The sequence below is a fragment of the Canis lupus genome, chromosome 4 (assembly GCF_048164855.1).
Source record: "Canis lupus baileyi chromosome 4, mCanLup2.hap1, whole genome shotgun sequence".
NCBI lineage: Eukaryota > Metazoa > Chordata > Mammalia > Carnivora > Canidae > Canis > Canis lupus.
The window spans coordinates 27,829,764-27,850,342 of NC_132841.1; the positions used below are offsets into that span (position 1 = coordinate 27,829,764).

General features: G+C 44.0%; 1 protein-coding gene across 21 annotated transcripts in view; it reads right to left on the reverse strand.

Moving 5' to 3' along the window:
* KCNMA1 (potassium calcium-activated channel subfamily M alpha 1) overlaps positions 1–20,579 on the reverse strand; it is a 718,149-nt gene that overhangs the window by 277,508 nt on the left and 420,062 nt on the right. For all 21 annotated transcript variants that reach the window (XM_072823726.1, XM_072823725.1, XM_072823727.1 and 18 more), the window contains 2 exons: positions 20,385–20,478; positions 19,467–19,578 (listed from right to left, as the gene is read on the reverse strand). In XM_072823726.1, the coding sequence (XP_072679827.1) occupies positions 19,467–19,578; positions 20,385–20,478 (206 nt within the window). The remainder of the gene's footprint in view (positions 1–19,466; positions 19,579–20,384; positions 20,479–20,579) is intronic.

The following is a 20,579-nucleotide window of genomic DNA, read 5'->3' on the forward strand; positions in this document are numbered from 1 at the left end:
AAGCATCCTTTTATGCAAAAGGAACTATAATCCTATGGGCAAGGAACAGTAAAACTGACATGCAACTAAAGGAATTATTCCCCAATGCAGATAATGCTGTGGTCCCAACAGTTCTCAATAAGCAAATAAAATCTCTCAGACAATTAAACTGCTGTTTAAGGCTATTTGCTCTGGAATCCCCAAAAGTATTCTGAAAGACTGCACAATGTTGGTGATGAAGAAATAAACTTCATCAGTGGAGCTGAAGAACACAGTGGAACCTAATAGATTATGGAATTAAAACAGGCCAGAAACAAATAAATGAGAAAAGTACTATGCAAAATCTGTCAAAGTTTTCAAGGTTCTAATTTTATCTTGTTTCTATGTTCATTAATATTTTCCTGGGCCACTTTCTATTGTCAGGAAATAAAACAGACACAGGGTTTTATTGTTTTCTGACTACAATGTAGAGATCACATCTTTGCCTCTAGTTTTGATTAAGATAAAAATGGGGAAGATCCAACCCAAATGGGAAAAGTTTGGAATGTCTTTTTCTAAGGTTTTCTTTCTAATTTGTAAGGAAGTTATCTAAAAATCCACGGGCACTCTCCAATGGGCAAAAAATGAGAGAGAAAAAGGGGGGGGGGACTAGCAGAAAGTTTCTGAGCACTAGATAGGCAAATTGACCCAGAGATAGTGGGGCAATCACTCCATCTACATTGACTTACTTTCCAATCTCTAAATAGGGGATATCTGAAAGAAGCTTGTGACGTTGGAAGGCATAGTCTAGAAACCTCCAATTACTTTTAGTGCTTCACATACATTAACTAAATGAACCGTGGGGTTCTCATTTACTACACAGTCATGACTCACCCTTCAAAGATCAGACCAGCTGAGCATAATGATCTTGTCTTTGTACAGGTGACTAATCATCATTATGACTGCCAAGAGAGGTGAGCCATACCAATTCTGTCTCCCAAAAGTACAGAAATAATTATTCCTGTCTTATAGATTGAGGGATTAAGTCTCAGAAGGAGAACTCTTTAAAAATCACCAAGGAAGGAAGCTCCAGAGATCCAATTACCCTCTTCTAAAGTATGCTCTCCTTTACTATTCTCTGTGTGAAGGATGGTACCATTCATGAAGAGAGAGCCAAGCCGAAAGCTAGTCATTCTAGACTTTTCCTATTCCTTCATCTTTCACATATCCATCAATCACAAAGTGATCTCTTAGGATCTTCTTCCTTGCCATTTCTCTTGATTTTCACCTCGGTCTCCATAACTCTGCTGCTGTCTTAATGACCATAAGCCCTCATGACTTCTTCCCTAGATTCTGAAGTGGTCTCAGGTAGTTCTATCCCCTGTCTCAACCCAATTCCCCCATGATTTCTCCTACAGGATGCTCTCCACACTCTTTCCTGAAGACTACAGCATTCCAGAGGATTCTCAAGGAGACAATTCCAAGATCAGACTTGCACATTTCGAACTCCCTCACGTAATACCAAAGTCCTGGCAGACATGCCCCTGCCTCCTGGGGTCACCTTTGCAGGGCCTTGTCCCCATCACATTTGGGTTTCATAGAAAAAACTGCTTCTGCACCTTTCCACAGGTGGCTCCTTCCCTAGCTTTTCCCGGCCACTGCTTATGCAGCATTCGGGCCTTGATGCAACCAACACCATCTCCATGAAGGTCTCTCATGCTTCTAGAACAGAGCTGACCATTCCCTCCCTGCCAAACTTAGATCACTTCACTGTATTTTTATTACACTTATTTTTTTTTTTACATGTGTCTTCTTCAGTAAGGTGCTAAACCAACTGAGGACAGATACTGTATCTTATTTCTGCTGTATGTCTAGTGCTGATACAGAGCCTGGCTCAGAGCATGTACTTAATGTTTAAATTAATCAATCAATTAAAAATCTCACAATTAATCTACTCCTATAGCAGGGATGACTCCTGGCCTGTTATCTCTTTCTTTACACCCTGCAAGCTAAGAATGCTTATTTTTTCCTTTTTTAAATAATTGAGAGCTATTGTAATAATATTTCATGGAACAGGAACATTGTATGAAATGCAAATTTCAGTATACATGAATAAAGTTCTGTTGGGATACAGCCATACACATTCTCTCACGTATTGTCCGTGGCTGCTTTTGTGCTCCAAATGTAGATCTGAGTAGTTGTGCTAGAGACCGTATGGCCCCTAGAGCCCAAACATTTACTCACTGACTTTTTACTGATGTTGGCTGATCCCCATCCTATAAAATGGAACGTGGGTAGCCAAATTCAATTTTGTCATTCGTTCCATTGTTCATTCCATGGATATTTACTGAGCATCTATCATGTGTCAAGGGTTTGGGCAGGTTTGATGGATAAAACGTAGAGCCAAGAAAGGTATCTGCATGATGGAACTCGCAGGCTGGGTCTGCAGCAGGAGAAAAAGACTAATCAAATCATCTTACAAGTACCTTTGCAATTACAGCACTGATGGGTGTCAAGGAATGGTACCGGGGTAACCTCCCATTATGCACTGAGAGTTAGTGTAATTATCAAAGACTGTTAAATCAGTGTTCACACTTACAGCACTAAGGTGGTTCTCTTTTCTCTCTTCTGTCTGTTTCTGCCTCAAGAATGCTTCGTCCTCAACCAGGTTTTCCTTCAACAGTGACTTGTGACACATTTCTGCTCCCTCTTTGACCCTCATCCTATCACCCCAGCACCAGAACAATGCCTGACATGTGAGAGACATTCAGGCATGATCACTGAATAAATAAATGAAAGAATCAATTAATTAGTGGAAGAAATATAAGCAAATTCCTTGGCATCCCTGGGTCTCAGTTTTTTTCATAAATGAAGTAAAGGACAAGATGTTCCCAAGCTCTTCCAGTTTTGTGCTCTGCAATTCCTCATGTCCTCAGAGCGGGGCCCCCATCTGGCTTTCTGATTCACTCATCTCCATGGACATAAGGCAGCCTCCCTCTGTCTCTGCAGCCTGATGCATCGTCTCCTGAATGACCCATGAACCCTGCCCAAGGCAACACAGCCCACACCAATCGATGCCACAGATCACTGCTGACGGTGACCAGGGAGTACACCTTGGGGTTTTGGCCAAGGTCCGCTCAAGGTCTTTGGCACGAAGGGTGGCCAGCTGAACACACACCAGCAGAGAAGAGAGATGACACTGGCGTCATAAAGTGGCCTATTTGATCTAAAAATCATGAAGCTCTTCTTTCCACACCCATGTTTATATTGCAGTTTCAAGAGGGGTGGACATTGCAAAGCACAGACAGACACATTTACACACAAATCACTCCCTGTGTTGCCCGTTCCCTACCCCCAACATACATTGACTTGCTAATGATAATTTTTTAAGACTCCTGGAACACAAGGAGCTCTGAAAACCCAATTCCAGGATTACTTGGTAGCTCTTCCCCCGCCCCCCCCCCCCCCCCCCGCGCTGGAAGCAGTTGCTTTCCTTTGGTATCTAAATCCCATGGAAGTGGTATGAACAAAGCACATTTGCTCCCATGGGTCATCTGTTTTTCTTGCCCTGTTGGTATGGTTCTACAGCTGCCACTGTTAGATAATTGAAGCGCTCCTTGACTAACCACAAATGCTTCCTAGATTCCTGTTAGCCCTAGAATAACAGAACCAACCATTTGAACATGTTTCCTCCTTGAAAACCCTAAACTTTCCATATGGCCACAGGACATCCAGACTTCTGCTTCTCCTTGTGTTGTGGCTGTCTCCCTTCTTCTGGTTCCTTCCCATCATTTTTCCCCATAACTAAAATATTTTTTTTGCAACTTTGCTGAGATAAAGTCCAGCCAGAGAGTCCAAAAAAAAAAAAAAAAAAAAAAGAGAGAGAGAGAGAGAGAGAGAGAGAGAAATGTCATAACATTTAAAAAAAAAGGCTTTCTCTTCCCTAAAAATGAGTTGATACAAGGAATGACAACTCAGGATAAAAATATACACTACTTTTTTTGGTCCCTTTTCAGATTATTCTGCATCTGCTAGGCGGCTGAAAGTATATCATATTAAAAGCTCTATTATCTTCCCCAGAAATGACCTTTGGGACCCACCTGAAGGCAGTCAATGGTAATATTATGCTAACTCACCTCCCAGGAGGAAAGACTGAAGTATGAACACAACGCTAACTCAGTGCAGTCCTTCCTTAAACACTGCCTTTCTGGCTCGTAGATCAGAGCTGCCTTATTGGGATACATGTATTATATGATCACACTCAAGCTTATTAATAAAGCTCCCATTTCTGTGTAGGCTTGACAAACAGATTTATTCAGGATCTGCACATTCTTCCATTTTTCAAAGCTGGCCAGCTTTGACATGCAAGAAGGAAAGTGACAGATCCTTCACTATTTCTTCCAAAACCAAAACCAATTCAGTCAAAGGACAGAAGGAACATACCCTACTGGGCTTAAAAGGATTATATAAACAATTGAGGGCAGGCCTTCATTTTAGGGAAATGGGTAATATCTTCCCTCTGGAGTCAAGTTAGGGCTCCACTCTCCTTGGCCTGCCTGGGAAGCCCACCGAGGTTTGGCTTTGTATGGGCAGTGGTTTCAGTGCACGCTTAACCTGAATACATACGCCTCCTTTTCAAAACCCTAGCTATTGGTCTTTTCCAGGCTTTTCCATATTGTCGGGGGACCTTATGAGGGGTATGTTATCTCTAAGAGTTAAGAACAGAGCCTATTTCAATGGAGGTTAATTCACTAGAATTGAAGGAAACACAATCCTGAGAAGGGCTACTGTCTGTTTCATTCCCACTTTCTCCCACTAGGGAGCAGAACTACACAACAAATCCTTTCAGAACGGTGGCCTGGAAAATGCAGTCATGTTCAAGTGTGGGACTGGGAGGGCCTCCGAGGGCCAGGGAAGAGGACAGACATTTGGGGCAGGTCACTGCAGGGAAAATAGCCTGTGACACCTGAGTGTCCCCCGGGCTCCCTTGTGCTTGCGCTGGAGCTCGGATCCCTCTTCTTCACCAGACTAGAAGCACTTTTACTAAGGGGTGAGGGTGGGGGTGAGCAAAGGCCACTGCCCAAAATGCATAAAAACCAAAAATAAGAATAAGAAGTCCTGAGACAACGTGCATCTTGCTCCAGACGCCGTCACATTTGAAAAAGGATTTTGTCCCAGTTCGCAAATTCAAGTGGAGTATTTTAAGTCACCTAAGATACTGACCTACGACATGAAGAAAATTTATTGGTTAATCTGCTGTAACCTGTTTAGTGCTGTCCAAGTCATAGCCTTTGTAAGGATGCTGGCCACTATTGTGGTAAGTAGGAAAACAGTCTAGTAGGACTATTTCTTATAGAGGAGACACCAGAATTTCTGTATTCCAAGCAGAGAAAGAATATAGCGCCTAGACCAGTTTTTAAAGGACAAGTCACAGTAGCCAAAAATAATTGTTCTCAAGGAGGAGGAGAAGGAAAAGGATGAGGAGGGAGTAGAGAGACCCTCGTGGACACTGAGGAGGTATCCACCCAGCAAGAATCAGCCAAACGGGATCAACAACAACCCTTTTAAGAGGGGCATTGGCTCCGCAGCTAGAGACAGCCTTCACCTGGCATGCTTCCCTCATCTGTTACCTTCCTGTCCCTGTAAACATTCGGGTTTGCAACTTGTGAACATCTGGATTTACAACCTGGGCTTTATTGACTTGCCTTTCCCACAGCAGGGGAAAAATGCCTCCCTCACAGTTGAAATGCCAAGCCCTGCACAGCAACTAATACCTGGGACTGGTTTTAAGGTTTGTGGAATGAATGAGTGAGGACGGTAATAGTGGTAACAATCATTTAATAGTCTCCCCTAACCGGAGCTCAGACTCAGGACCAAGCACCTAGAAGGGCTAGGACTGAAGCGGGAGGACCTAGCAGTAATAAAAAGCTCAGGCTCTGAGATCAGAGAGACCTGAGTTCCAATCCTTGCTGAAGTCACACAGCAAAGAAGACAGCTCACCTCTCTAAGCTCCAGGGTCTTCTATCTGGGGCTGTTAGGAGGACTGAATGAGAAACATCAAGAGCACAGTCCACTACCTGCTACATAATACTTGGGTAGCCATAATAATAATAGCAATAACAGCAGCAAAGATAAGATGTTATTTTATTACTGGTACATTTCTTACTGATTTCAGAGAAGAGTTCATGCCCTGTTTATCAAAACTAATTAGTAGTTTGGTGCAAAATTCCATGGCAAACATTTAAAAGAATGGAAAGGGATCTATAACATAGCTGCTATTCTAGGGCAGGAAATCAGATCCCACACTTCCTACAAAGAGCTAGATGGTAAAAATGTTAGGCTTTGTGGGCCATAGATCTCTGTCTCATTGCCAAAGATAAATACATGGGTGTGGCTGTGTTCTAATAAAACTTTATTTACAAAAATAGGCAATGGGCCAGTTTTGCCAATTCCTGATCTAGTCAATCAACCAGGACATGTACTTACAAAAATATTTTATACATTACTTATAAAAATACAGCCAACATCAGCAGAGAGGCCATGAATGATTCAGATGATCATAGTTTTAGAAGAGGCAAGATCATAACTGGTTGAGTTCAGGGGAGTAGAGAGGACGGGTGAGCACCTGCTAGACCGCAGAGCTATCAGAATCACAAAGCTGGGATATATCTACAGCTGGGGCTGGGGATGGCTGGTAGGTAGGCTGCTTGGTGACAACAGGGAAGAAATTCACAGAAAATAGGTAGAAAGGGAGATGGCGTGAGACTATAAAGGACAAAGACTGTGAGATTGAGTTTTGACAAAAAGGAAGAGTTTGCTCTGCCCCTTGTCTGGTCAGGGGGGAGTTTTGCAATCCACCCAGGAAATAATAAATGAATGGTACCCTTTGTGAGATGGGTTGCTAAATTCTTGTCTGGCCTTAAAGAGAAAAGTTGAATTTAGCAATTGTCATATGGGAGCAAAGTGTCATCCTACTGGAATTTGGTATTTATTTCTAGTGATACGATGTTGTTTCTTAAAAAATAGAGCTCTGCTCATCATCCATCATCTGCCCCAGCAGCTGGCCCAGGTCCAGGCTGGGGCATCTCAGTGTCTCCAGATAGGATAACTGGGAAGGAATGTTTGTCAAAATAAATTATCCTGGGGGTGGAGAGGGGTCAGGCGTATCCTTCCCGGGAGGGTTGGGGTGGGGGGTGGTTAGTGGCTCTGGCCCAAGGGGAGGGAGGAGGTCAGGCTCCAGAAAAGGGATAGGAATTGGGTCTGGGATCTCTCTCTCTCTCCCTCCTCTCCCCAAATTTCCAACATACCCTCCTCCTATTTTTCCTAATAAGGCAACTCTACTCCAATTCCAAGGGGGTTTAGAAAGAGATATCAACCCCAAATGACTCTGGAGGAAATATTAGTGCCTAACAAACACAAGCAAAGGTCCTCCCTCTCGGCGTACCCCAGGACTTGGAATGTCTTACAAAAGGACTACATATGTGAGATCAGAAGTCTTTCTAAAGAGAGCTCCTCTGTTCCAGTTGAAATTATAACATAGAATATCACATGCCGGGTATCTCTCAAGATGTAAATGACTCTCATTTTAATTTCAAAAACATACTAAAATAAGGGATTACATCAATAAATATATTGGAAGTTTGGTACACAAAAACGGTAAGGTTTACTGGAATATGAGAATCCTGGAAACTGGCCAAAAAGCTACTACTAGAATTCAAGGGGAGCCTCATGTGAGGTGAGACCAGCTGTTCTCAAAGTGTGGCCCCAGTCCAGTCTGACAGCATCAGCCATTGCCTGGGAACTTGGTAGGGATGCAAATCCTCAGGCTCCCCCCACCAGGTATACTGAATCAGAAACACAGTTCTCTGTGGTCTCACCAGCCTCTCAAGTGATTCAATGCAGCTCAAGTGGGAGAATGAGTGGATCTTTCTAGAATGCTTTAGTGTTTTGTTCCTACTTTTTTTTTTTTTTTTTTTTAAGTTTCTCTGGTATTCAGGTGTGTTCCTGAGTTAAGAAACACCACTGCAGGGCTTCTCAATCCTGGCTGCACACTGAAATTACCCAAGGAACTTTAAAACATTCTGATGGCTGAGTTCCACCTGGCAATCCTAATGTTCTTGGTCTGAAGCATAATCTGGCCAAGGAGACATTTCAAAGCCACTCAGATAATCCTAATGTACTGCCAAGGGTATTATAATTTACATTCATATATTAGTGTAGCTAGTATATACTTTAGCATGTATCAGAATCACCTGGATAATTTATCAAACCCAATCCCTTAGCCCTACCCCAAAGAGACTATAGGTTTGGGGTTGGGCTTGAGAGTTTTCATTTCTAATGAGCTCCCAGATGATGTGCTGGCCTGCAGACCACACCATAGTGGTGTTGCCCTCGGAGGAATAGGCTAACTTTTTAGATACCTGCCATCTACCTTGGGTTGGGATGACCAACTTTCCTCCTTCTGTTCCTCCTCTGAATTCCTATACGTGGATTATGCTTCCGTATAAAGTACCCACCCAATTAAATTATCAACATCTTAAAGGCAAGATCTAGGTTTCCCCATTAGTGAGCCACTCTTAGGAATCGGTGGCTTGCACACAGTAGGTGTTCAGTCGAGTAGCAGTGTCTCAGAGCTGCTCCCCAGTGTTCATTTTCTCCCTACCCAGTTTGCTAGCCAAGTCAATCCATCACGGCCCTATCTCATCGAGAAGAATCAAGGCGTCTATTTTTTGAAGATGATGCAAAGGTAAATATACGTCCAGTCCTAGAGATTTAGGTTGCTTGAGCAGGCTGTTCCAATAATACCCCAGATGAAGTACAGCCATCTGGAGAGGTTTTGGCATCTACGAAAACCTACTGCTGAATTTGTTCCTTGAAGACATTCATTTTGAGATGTTATTTCCAATTTGGCACATAACAGAGCTGTACACGTCAATGAGGATTTAGAATCCCTGCTACCTGCAGAGGGCATCTTATTTAAAGCATGTCCTGACAAAGCAATATCAAGGGAATACAACCGGAAATCTCTTTCAGAGGAATAATTTCTCTAGAAGCAGTTTCAGCCACAGCAGCTACCAGGGCAGCAATTAGCTCCCTGAAAAACAGCTAAACTTCCAGCGAGCCACTTTGCTGGGGCTGCCTTTCTTCAGAGCTCAGTCAGAGGGATGGGCTCAATGAGTTTATTTCTCTTGCCACACTATAGAAATCTGGTCCCGGTGCTATTCCCAAGGAACATGAAGCCACTGAGGACCACCCACCCTCGCTGCCCCAAAATAAGCTCAGGCAAAGAGCAAAGCCCATAGTCTCCACCATGACACTACTTCAAGATGGACTAATGATGGTAACATTGGTTTTATTTATCTGGTACTTGTAGGGAAGAAACCAAGAGACTCAGAAAAGGGGGGACTGGGGAAAAAGGGGAAAATGCTTTAAGGTTAAAAAAAAAAAGTAGTTTGAAGGCTAGTAAGTTATAGAAATTATATCAACTCAATTGTTCCAAAACATAGATTGAGTTGTTTTTCTTCTTAATTTGCTTTTCTTACCCAGGAGTACCAAAGAAATTCTGTTTGGCATTGGGGGAGGGGGTCACTCACCTTTTGTCAGGGGATGGGAACAAGGAGGAAGCTGCATTCAGTATTTGATCTGATTAGATGGGGCTGTTGGACTGATTTTTTATAAGTGTAACTATAACGGCTAGTTAGTTTTAAAGCTTGAGAGCCAGTATAATAAGACCCTGAGGACCATAAACTGCCTGGGTCCAAAGCTGGCTCACTATGTGAGTCTTGGTGAGTTACAGAACCTCTCTAGACCTCGGTTTCTCCAACTGTAAAATGGGGCTACAAAGGATCCCTATTTCATAGGATCGTTTGGAAGATTACCTGGGATCATTATAAATTGTACCTGTATATGCGCATACACACATATACACACGTAAACGTGTGCTGTGAACACATCCAAAACTATCCTGCTAATGGAAGCACTTTCTCTTTTAGAGCACACATCTTCTCTCTCCCTCTCCCCATCTCCAAAGACATTTGGCTCCCAAAAGGGAAGCCACATTTTTTTTTCTTTCATTGTTATTATGTTAAATTAAACCACTGACTATAGGGAGGAGTTACTTGAAAGGCTTTGGGCTTTAGAGCATCTAAGTCCGGCCACCTCAGGTCATGTCTGGGGGCTCTCTAAGGCCCTTCCTTCCAGACCCTGGGCAGTGGGACCAGCAACCCTCTTGGGGTGGTGGGCAGGATGGGGAGTTCACGGTCACAGCAATTGACTCAAGTCAAATTATTAGATGCCAAATACCTTATGGGAATGCAAAGTGAGCCTGTCTTTACCTCTACCAGCCACCGACTACCCACTGAGTTTGAGCCAGTTTGTCTCCCTTCCCTTCTCCGGCCTACTTAATCTCACACTGATCCAGCAAAGTCCAAGACAGTCCTGTAGGGGGAACCAGAGACCTTTCCTTTCAGAGCCCAAAAGGCCATTTCAAAATCAGCAGTAGAGTCCTGGAGGAGAAGCTAGGGCTGGAGCCAGTCCCAGGGCCCCGTTTGTGGTTTGTCTGTCTGTCCATCTGTCTGTCTGTTTGTTTGCCTACAGAGACTTTAAATAATTAAATCTGGATAGGGTGGTGGGGAGTTTCCCTTCGATGGTGTATTAGTGATTTCTCTACAACTGTACATTGGTCCTTTCACTGGAAATCGCTTCAGTAAACATTTATTAAGCTTCCACCGTTTACAAGAGTGTCCCAGACATACAAAAAGTAAAAATTCATGGTACGTTCTATCACAAGCCACATTCTAGAGCAGCGCAGTCCAGCAAAACTTCTGCGATGGTGGAAATGTTCTATATTTGTGCTGTCCAACACCACAGCCACTAACCACACAGTGCTAATGAGTGCTTGAAATGTGGCTGGTGTGACTGAGAAGCTGAGCTTTTATTTCATTTAATTTTGATTAATTTACATTTAAATAGCCCAGTGTTGCTAGTGGCTACCTTATTGGACAGCACAGTCTTGCTACTAAAAATACAGTCTCCAGACCAGAAGATGAGCATCACCTGGGAACTTGGAGAAATGCATAATCTCTGATCCCACCCACACGTCCTGAATCAGAAGCTGCATTCTATCAAGATCTCCTGGTGCTTCCCTGCACAAAGATGAGGAATTAACTCAACATTCATAGTCAGAATGTTGTATAGATGTATATACATGGTTCTCAACCTTATTGCATTTTAGCTGGAACCTGAGAGCACTAAAAAATGCTGAGCCCAGGTCCTCTACCCCAATCCAGAGACTCTGATTTAATTGGTTGGAGGTTTGGTCTGAACATCATGAGTTTTAAGTTTTAATTCTCTCTGGAGAATTCTCGTGAACGGCCAAATTTATAACCATCCCAGAATAGCCTCGGACAGTGGTTCTCCAAATTGGGTGAACATCAGGACCACCAGAAAGTCATGTAAAACATAGATTATCAGATTAAACTCTGGGAGTTTCTGATTCATTGGGTCTAGGCTGGGTTCTAAGAACTTGCACTTCTAACACATTTTCAGGTGATGCTTGATGCTGCCAGACTGGGAAGTACGCCTTGAAAAATGACTGGTCTAGTAATTTTAAAAGCATGGGCTCCAGAATCAGGTTGAACTGGGCTGAGTCCTGGATCCACATTTCCTACATGGAAAAGTTACCTAACGCTCCAAACCTTAGCTCCCTAAATTGTAAAACTGGACCAAGAGTATTTACTCCTTGGGCTACTGTGAATATTAAATCAGATAATGCCTATGAGATGCTGAGCCCTGTGCCTGCTTTTAGTAAACATTCAATAATTTTTCATTATTATCCTTACTGTAAGAAAACATATTCATTCTTTTAACAAGGACTAATTATGTGCCAGAAACTGTTCTAGGCACCAGGACAGAGCACAAAAAAAAGATAGTCAATGTCCCTACACAAGACCATCGTGAAACTTGCATTCTAACTCATAATATAACACAGATTATATATATAAAAGAGTAAAAGAAACAAAAGTCAGGGAATCCATTCCAATTGGAAGAATGTGAAGGCTTCACATGGGAGGTGGAGTAAGAGCTGTGCCTTAATGGGGGGCGGGGGATGCCAACCAGCGGGCAGAAACTGACTCTTGGCTCAGCACAAGGTGACACTCAGCAGGGCAGATCCAACTTGCAGCCTAGTGGGCCTGGGGCAGGAATTTTAGGGGGGAACGTGGAGGTTGGGAGTCGAGGCTGCATGCCTGGGGTTCCCCACAAGGGCTACCTCCCCTGTCTGCCCAAATCACATCCTGTTTTGATGTTTTTGGTTTTGTTTTGTTTTTTAAATTTCAATGTATGGAAAATCCCTGATGTCCGGAAACAGAAACCAGTCAAACGCCTTCACCACTGAGTATTCTTATCAAATGCAGAGGCTGGTCAACAGAGGCTGGATATTAACCTCACCTCACCTGCAGTGGGACTCCTCAAGCAAAGGAGTGGCCCTGGGGCCAGACACCCTGTGATGGAGAGGGCAACAGAAGGCTCCTGAGATTGCAGCTGAGCCCTGAGAGAATGACCATTCGCAGAGGAAGGCCGTGTTGTGACTCCACACGCTGCCTTCCCTGGGAAGACGGTGACATACGTCACAACTCGTCACCTCGGATGGCATTCAAAAATTCCAGTTTCTCGCCACTTTTTAGATTAAGAAAAGCAAGAAAGGGATCCCTGGGTGGTGCAGCGGTTTGGCGCCTGCCTTTGGCCCAGGGCGCGATCCTGGAGACCCGGGATCGAATCCCACATCGGGCTCCCGGTGCATGGAGCCTGCTTCTCCCTCTGTCTGTGTCTCTGCCTCTCTCTCTTTCTCTCTGTGTGACTATCATAAATAAATAAAAATTAAAAAAAAAGAAAAAAAAAGAAAAGCAAGAAAGAGTGAATTCTAACGAAAGGATGCTTTTAAGCAGGGGCCATTGCAGACCTGACATGTTCCCTTCCGGTGCTGCAGCCACACAGGAAGGGGCACCCAGACTCAATGCTTAGGAATGGTGAAGGGCAGGCGTGTCTGCCTAGTAGCTCACCTGGTCCCAGAAAAAGATGAAGAAAAGGAAAAAAATCACTACATGGAAGTGAGGAGAGGGAGAAGGTCTCAGGCTCTAAGTGAGATCTCCCTAAGTGTCTCTTCCCCATGACACACTGGAAAAGTATGACAAGGCAAGGGCGCAGAGGGCCCAGAACACCTGCCAGAGCTTTTGGATTCTAGAAGACTGTGCAGAGCCACGAGCTCTATGATTTGGGGCAAGTTACTTAACTCCTCTGGGCCTGTTTCCTTTTTGGTGAAATGGGAATATTAATACCCCTTTGGGTAGGCAAACAATGGCCCCCCAAAACAGTCCTGGCAATGCTCAGGACCTGGGAATACGGTAATGGCAAAAGGCAATCAAAGTAGTAGACAAATCAAGGTTGCTGACCTGCTGGCCTTCATATGGGGAGATTAACTTGGATGATCCAAGTGAGACCCCAATGTAATCACAAGGGTCTTTAGAAGTAGAAGAGGGAGACAGGAGGCAGAGTCCAAGATTAACTTGGATGATCCAAGTGAGACCCCAATGTAATCACAAGGGTCTTTAGAAGTAGAAGAGGGAGACAGGAGGCAGAGTCCAAGAAAGGTAATGACAGACAGCAACAACAGGGAGACATAATTCGAGGACCCATCCCACGGCCAGAGGGAGAGGCCTGGGGCTGAGAAATGTAGGTGGCTTTGGAAGCTGAGAGAGGCAAGGCAACAGACCCTTCTTCCGAGCTTCCAGAAGGGAGCACGACCCTGAAGACACTTGCACCTTAGCCCAGAGAGACCTATGTTCATTTCTAACCTACACAACCGTAAGAGGTGAACCTGTGTTGCATCAAGGCACTGCATTTGGGGCACTCGTTTGTTACTGCAGCAAGAGGAAGCACACACATCCCTCCTGCAGGGTTGGGGCTGATGCCCAGCACGGGAAAGGTCTTTCTTATCTCGCATGGCAGTATCATTGATGGGCACCTGCCATCTTCCACACAGGGTAGGCTGAGTTCCTCTCCCCCAAGAAGCACACACTGCTCCCTGCTCCAGCCGTCTCACCCACTACAGCAAGCCTGGGCCAGGCCAGCGTCTTCCAGAAGCCTCCTCACGTTCCTCCGCCCACATAAGCTCTTTCTCCTGTGAACTCCCAAGGCCCTGACAGCCTGTACCTGGCAATTTGGGACTTAATTATACAGCGGGCAGTGTTATCTGCTGTTGCTGCATGCGCGTTTATTTTGGTTCCAAATCTAGATTGAAACCTCAGTCTCAAACAGGAACTACGTTTTGTCCTTTTGTTGTTGTTTTTAAGGACCTGTACTTTTTTTTTAACAGTCCTGTTTTTATCACCTTTTGACACAAAAAAGGAACTGCCTGGCATATATTTATAAGCAGATATCCTCAATCATTTTAATTGCCCTGTGGCTGGCCATTTTTCTATTTTTTAGGAGCGTTTCTATTTTGTAGCACTGTTTGCCGAAGGCACTGAAGTCTAACATGGGCTAGAGGAGCAGGTAGGTTTACAGTTTATAGTTTTTCCACCCTGGGTTCAAGGCCTGGGGCTCCTTACCATCCCATGATTTCATTAGTCAGAGAAGAGGGACAAGGTTGGAAATCATAGCAAGACTAGGAAAGAGGGTGGCCAGACACACTCCCTTTGTCTCAGTGCTGAGCACACAGTAAGTGCTCAATAAAAGCTGGTGAGATGACTGGCCAGGAAGCACATCATTATTTTTTTCTCTACTCTCTTCTTTTAACCACACAAAATGACCCTTGATGAAACCATATAAATAAATACACAAAGGAGGCACTGCCCGTTGACCTACCTTGGGGATACAGTTCCCCAAAGAAGGAGACAGACAGAAGAGTTCTCCCCAGAGAATGTTATTCTAGTCTCAAAATAAAATACATCTCTCATTTCAAGGTACATTTATTTTAGTTAGGTAGGATAAGGATTTTGTGAGAGAAACAAAAATGAATAAGCTGGTGTGTGGGAACAGGAATTAAAATAAGCAGCAACTTGCCGCCTGCCAACGTGGATGTCCTCACATCCCACTGCCTTATTTTTGGTTCCATTCTGGTTTGTTTTCTTCCTTGGCGCTTTAAAATATGATAGGTAGGTTAGAAAGAGAAGCCCAGGATAATCACGAAGCTCGTCTTATGTACGTGGTGCTTTACTTCCTCTTCCTCCCTGAATCCCCTCAACAACCTGAGGAGGTGAATAAACAACCTGGCTCAAAATGACCCACTGGCCAAGTCAAGACGTGAATTGAGGTGGTAACCCAGAACTTGGCTCTGACCCACTCTGCTCTACTGACAGCATGTGTGGAAGTCCCTAGTCTCTCCCTCCCTCCAGGTAGAGCAGATCTGACCCCCAAGGTACTACGAGACCTTGGGACTCAGGAGACACCACACAAGCTCTGCATATTTCCCAGGTCCTAATGGCAACTCTAGATACTGGAGGTGGACAAGGAGTGGGAAGGAGAGAAGGAGGCATGAGGATGTGTGTTCTGAAGTAAGATTGTATTAACTGTTGTTTCTCTCTCTCTTTTTTTTTTTTTTTTTTTTTTTAGTGTGAAGAGGTGGGGGGTGGAGAAAATCTTAAGCAGACTGCATGCCCAAAGGGGAGCCCAACACAGGGCTTGATCCTATGACCCTGAGATCCCTGCCTGCCTGAAGTGAAGCTTTCTGAGTAAGGAGAGATGGAGAATGGCCAGCAGAAATGGGCAAAACCAGCTCAGTCACCCTAACCCCGTCCTCAAAATCCCCAATCTTTTAAGGGTAAGGACAGAGGCAGAAGAACAGCATGTATATGGGCATAAAGTCAAATCGGAGGTACATCACCCCTCCAACACTCCCAGGCTATGCGACCTAAGACAGGAATTAACGTATCTGAGTCTGTTTTGCAAAATGGGGAGAGGCCATTCCCAGCTCACAGGTTTGCTCTGAGCATTAAGTGAGTTCAGGTGTGTTGGGGGCCTATCAGAGTGCCCAGCACACAGCAGAACCAGAATTAGCTGTTAGTAACTAGTAACACGCTGTCCAAAGCACTAAGGTAATGCATACAGTAAAGTAAATGAGTACTATCCCCTATACAACCATACTCAATGATAAGGAGTCAAGCCCAGTGTATGCTATGCCCTGGGAAATGTACAGGTGGGGGTCACGGTGCTCATCCTGTGTTGCACCTGCATGGATCCAGTTCCAGCACAGCCCCCTGGGTGGCAGGCCTCAGCGGGCATGGGGGGGGGGGCGGGGGGTGGGCAGGAAACAGAACAGACTGAAGTTTCCTCATCTTTACCAAACTTCTGCCGGGAAGGGTAGCACCTTTTCATTTTCCAGGAGGAAGGGAGCTCCTCCTGAAATGCCTCCACTGAATGGGATTATTCTTTCTACATTATAAGCCCTACCTCACGGAAGTGTTCATTTTATCTCTGGCAGCTCATCGGCACGGTAATTGTTTCATGAGGTGATAACCCATGTGTTAAATCAGACGTGGGAGCCTCCCTGAAATATTATTATACTGAATTCTCCTCCATAACAGGCAGACCAGTTGCAGATCTCGCCCAAGAGGTTTAGTTACCAAAGAGCCAACTGTATTTCAGGGACAGTGCCTTCTGCTATAAGAGAAGAAAGATTATTTGTTGTGGTTATTTTTATTATTATTTCATAGCCCAAAAGTTTGTTGGTCTGTTTCCAGTTTCAAAATATTTCTGCTTCCTAACATACTACATAATTTGCTTATTTATTAGGCTCATTTCTTCCTATTCCTTCCCCACTGCAATGTCACAGGATAGGACACTGTCTATTGTATTAACTGTTGTTTCTCTCTCTCTCTCTCTCTTTTTTTTTAGTGTGAAGAAGTGGGGAGGGGGAGAAAATCTTAAGCAGGCTCCATGTCCAACGGGTAGCCCAACACAGGGCTTGATCCTATGACCCTGAGATCATGACTGAGCCAAAATCAAAAGTAAAATGCCCAAACAACTGAGCCACCCAGGCACCCCATTATTCACTGTTGTTCCTTAACCATCTGGAAAAGTGCCTGGCACATAGTAGGTGCTTAATAAACAAATCAAAGCAAATTTTAGAGCTGCTTCTTCTTCTTCTTCATCATCATCTTCTTCTTCTTTTTGAAGAGCAACCACAGTTGATACAAAAGTGTATCTCATTTCTCTTCCTTTCTCTTTTTCTTCTTTTTGTACTCATTCTGGTGGATTTTCACTAGATGAGAACACAACTCCAAAAATCAGGATTAAATCAGTCACAAAAAGACGCCAATTTTTAGCATCCAAGTTCTGCTGACACTCCTTTTAGCCTCACAAGGAGGCTCAGCTCCACATCCTTAACCTGGTCTCTTTCCTTGCCTATCTGTATTTCTGGAGTTTTGCAGGGTGCATGCATGCATGCACCCATCAACGGGCATCCAGCACAGGATGCTCTAGGACGAGACCTAGACGAGCATTCGGGGTTAGCAGCCCGAATGTTACTTTGACTCAGGACTGTTGGTGATTTGACTTCATTAACCCTCCATTCCTTCCCACAACCTAGATCCCAAATTTCCCATTAACAATGCAAGAGTCTTAGAGACATTTTGAGCTGAAAGTATGTGAGAAATCAAATAATCTAACCTAACATTTATTTTACAGATGAAAAACAACAGGCTGAGTGAAGCAATGTGAGCTCCCCAAGTCACAAACCCAGTTAACAGCCAAGCTGAGGTAGCTGGGACCTTCAACACCAGAGCACGTTCAGGTCACAGCTAGGACACTTCTCAGATTGGTGAGTGGCTCTGACAGTCCCGTCTTACTGGCTGGGAAACCCAATCTAAGCAAACATGTCTTGGATCAAGGATAAAAACTTTTCCATTGAGCAAGTGAACACAATTCTAATGAGAAAACTAGTAGAAAATAGAATCTTTATGGGATACACACACACACACACACACATAGATACACACAGATATGTGCATATATGATTACTGCATGCATCATATAAAAAGGGGGCTTCTTTTTTAAATAGTTGATATTAGGCATGTAATAAATTCACAAAGCTAGCAAGGACATCAAAAACATATTGCTAGTGGAAGCATATCTTGGCACAACATTTTTGAAAAATGAGCCATCGATATCTGTATAAACTAAAATATACACATTGTTTGATCCAGCAATTCCTCTTCTAGGAACCTGGAACCATCTAGAGAAATAGAACTATATAGATATGTGGATGAGGGTGTTTACTAAACCACTGTTTACAGCACAAAAAGAAAATAATCAAATGTCCATCCTTAGGGTTATGGCCCCATGAACCATAATACAACCATTTATAGAATTTTGTGTAGCTAATAAAATGAATTATTACAGAGCTGAAGGGATACTCATTATTTATTAGTTAGTAAGAAAACCAAACTGCAGTGCAATGTGATGGACACACTCATTTGCACGAAGACCACCACCTTTACAATACTTGTATGTGCATCCATGTTTGGGGCAATGGGACATGAAGGAAAGATGGAAGTTTCTTAACACGGGGCATCCCAGGGAGAATGCAGTGATGGGTGCAGGGGGAAGACATGATTGCTGTTTTCTTCATACATCTTTAAATGTTTATGCTGACTACAACAATATATATTATTTTGAAAAATGTTAAGACAAAAAATTTCTAAAAATAAAGATGGAAGGAACCCAGAAATAGTCCTCTGAGCCCCGTTTCAGCCTCCCTTTTCCCCTGTAGACCCACAGTAGCAGGAACATTCTGAGAGAATTATTCAGTGCAACCAAAAGAAGCTCAAAGCTGTCTGTCTATGCCTCTGGCTGCCATGACCATCCTCTGAGCTAGTTACTTCTCTCACCAAAGTGTCCTGGTTCCTGATGCAGGAAGTGGCCTGCCAGGGACAGACAGGAAGTGACATGTTGGGCAGATACAGAAAGTGAGATGTGAACACAGCAGCAGAGAAAGCTCCTCCTTTAACGCAGGAAGGAGGTCCCATCTCCTTCAAGAAGACGGTGGCTCGAGATGTTTGACCCCTCCCTGCCCCACAGACGAACCCATAGCCATAAACAAGCCAGGCAGGACCCACTCTTCATAAAACTAAGAAGCAGACAGAAGCTACATTTGGCAGGCAGAGATCTAAGGCACCTGAAGCAGCTCCTCAGAAAGTTGGCCTCATCCCCATGGGTTTCTTTGTCCAGTCTTCCCAGCAGGTTGAATGAAAATGAGAGAACCATGAAGGCAGAGGTCCTGGCTGTGACAGTGTGACTAGTAGGCTTCAACAATAATAAAATCGCCTTACCTGAAGCCCCAACTGGGCACATCCTGCCAGGACAGGACTCCAAAGAGAACTGTCATCACTAACTCCCCAAATGCCAAGAGTTGTGCCCATAAATCCATAAAACTCCGCTTCTGTCGGGACAGTTCAGGCCTCTGACCCCCACAGCTCAGAAACCAGTAGGAAGAAAGGAAGAGATGAACTCACCAAGCCAACTTCTGTTTAAGTACACAGACACAAACACGGGGGGCACCGTGAAGAAATCCACCACGGAGTTCACTTCCAGCCAGAACCACAGCTTATCGTTGGCTGCAATAAACTGAGGAAAGAGAAAACGAGAAAAACATGAGAAGCGTGATGCCGGCATTCTAACTATACTCTTCCACCAAAGGCTATGTTTTGTTTTTTTTCCACAGGGGCCTAGAGGGAGATGGTATGTCCTTCTCAGGTCTATACCAATCACAGGCTGTTTCTGCCTTAGAATTTGGTTATACAGCCTTTTCTAGAGAGTGACCGAAGACTGTGTTAACCTTCGAGAAACATCAGGCCAGCTATTTTCCTGTGGTTTTCAATTGCACCATGGGGACAGTCTGAGTGGTCTCACCTTCATTAGAATCTAACAGAAATATAACTGGAAGTACAGCATATGTGTTCGCATCCACTCATGCACACACAATCTCTGAATACACATTCTGTTCGGCTCCCTTATAGACAGGCTCTACTATAAATCCTCCAAGCCCCAAATTCTACCAAGCTACTGTGCCTCAATTCAATCCTCACAACCACTCTCTCAGGATTCAACTAAGTGACCCCCGATAAACATAAATTTTAAGAGAAGGGTTTTTTTTTTCTCTATTTAAGACAATAGCGCATTAGTATTTAGAGAGATGAGAAACAGTTGGCCATAACGATTATTTCAATCCCTGTGTCTCCTCCTTGGGAAAAGATTTTAACAAACACTTCTGAAAATGCTAAGTTAAGGAAAGAGCTGAAAATCGGAATGTGGGTCTCTTGTCTGCCCTGGAAGCACTGGGCTTCACCTGTGCAAGAGCAGATGCTGCTGGGGCTCGGCCTGTGGGCACAAGAAGCCCCATCATGATACCGCGTAGTGGGGATGAGACTTACCCGCAGGCCAAAGTAGAGAAGGAAGAACACGTTGAAAGCCATGTCGATCTGTAATGTGAAATCTTTGTAGAAATTCTGGCAGGATTCTATTGGGCTATTAGACAGGAAGAAGAAAAAAGCAAGAGGTAAATGAAAAGCATCATCAAGGCTTTCCGCATACTGTGTAGTAGTGGTACTCGGGGTAGAGGACAAAAT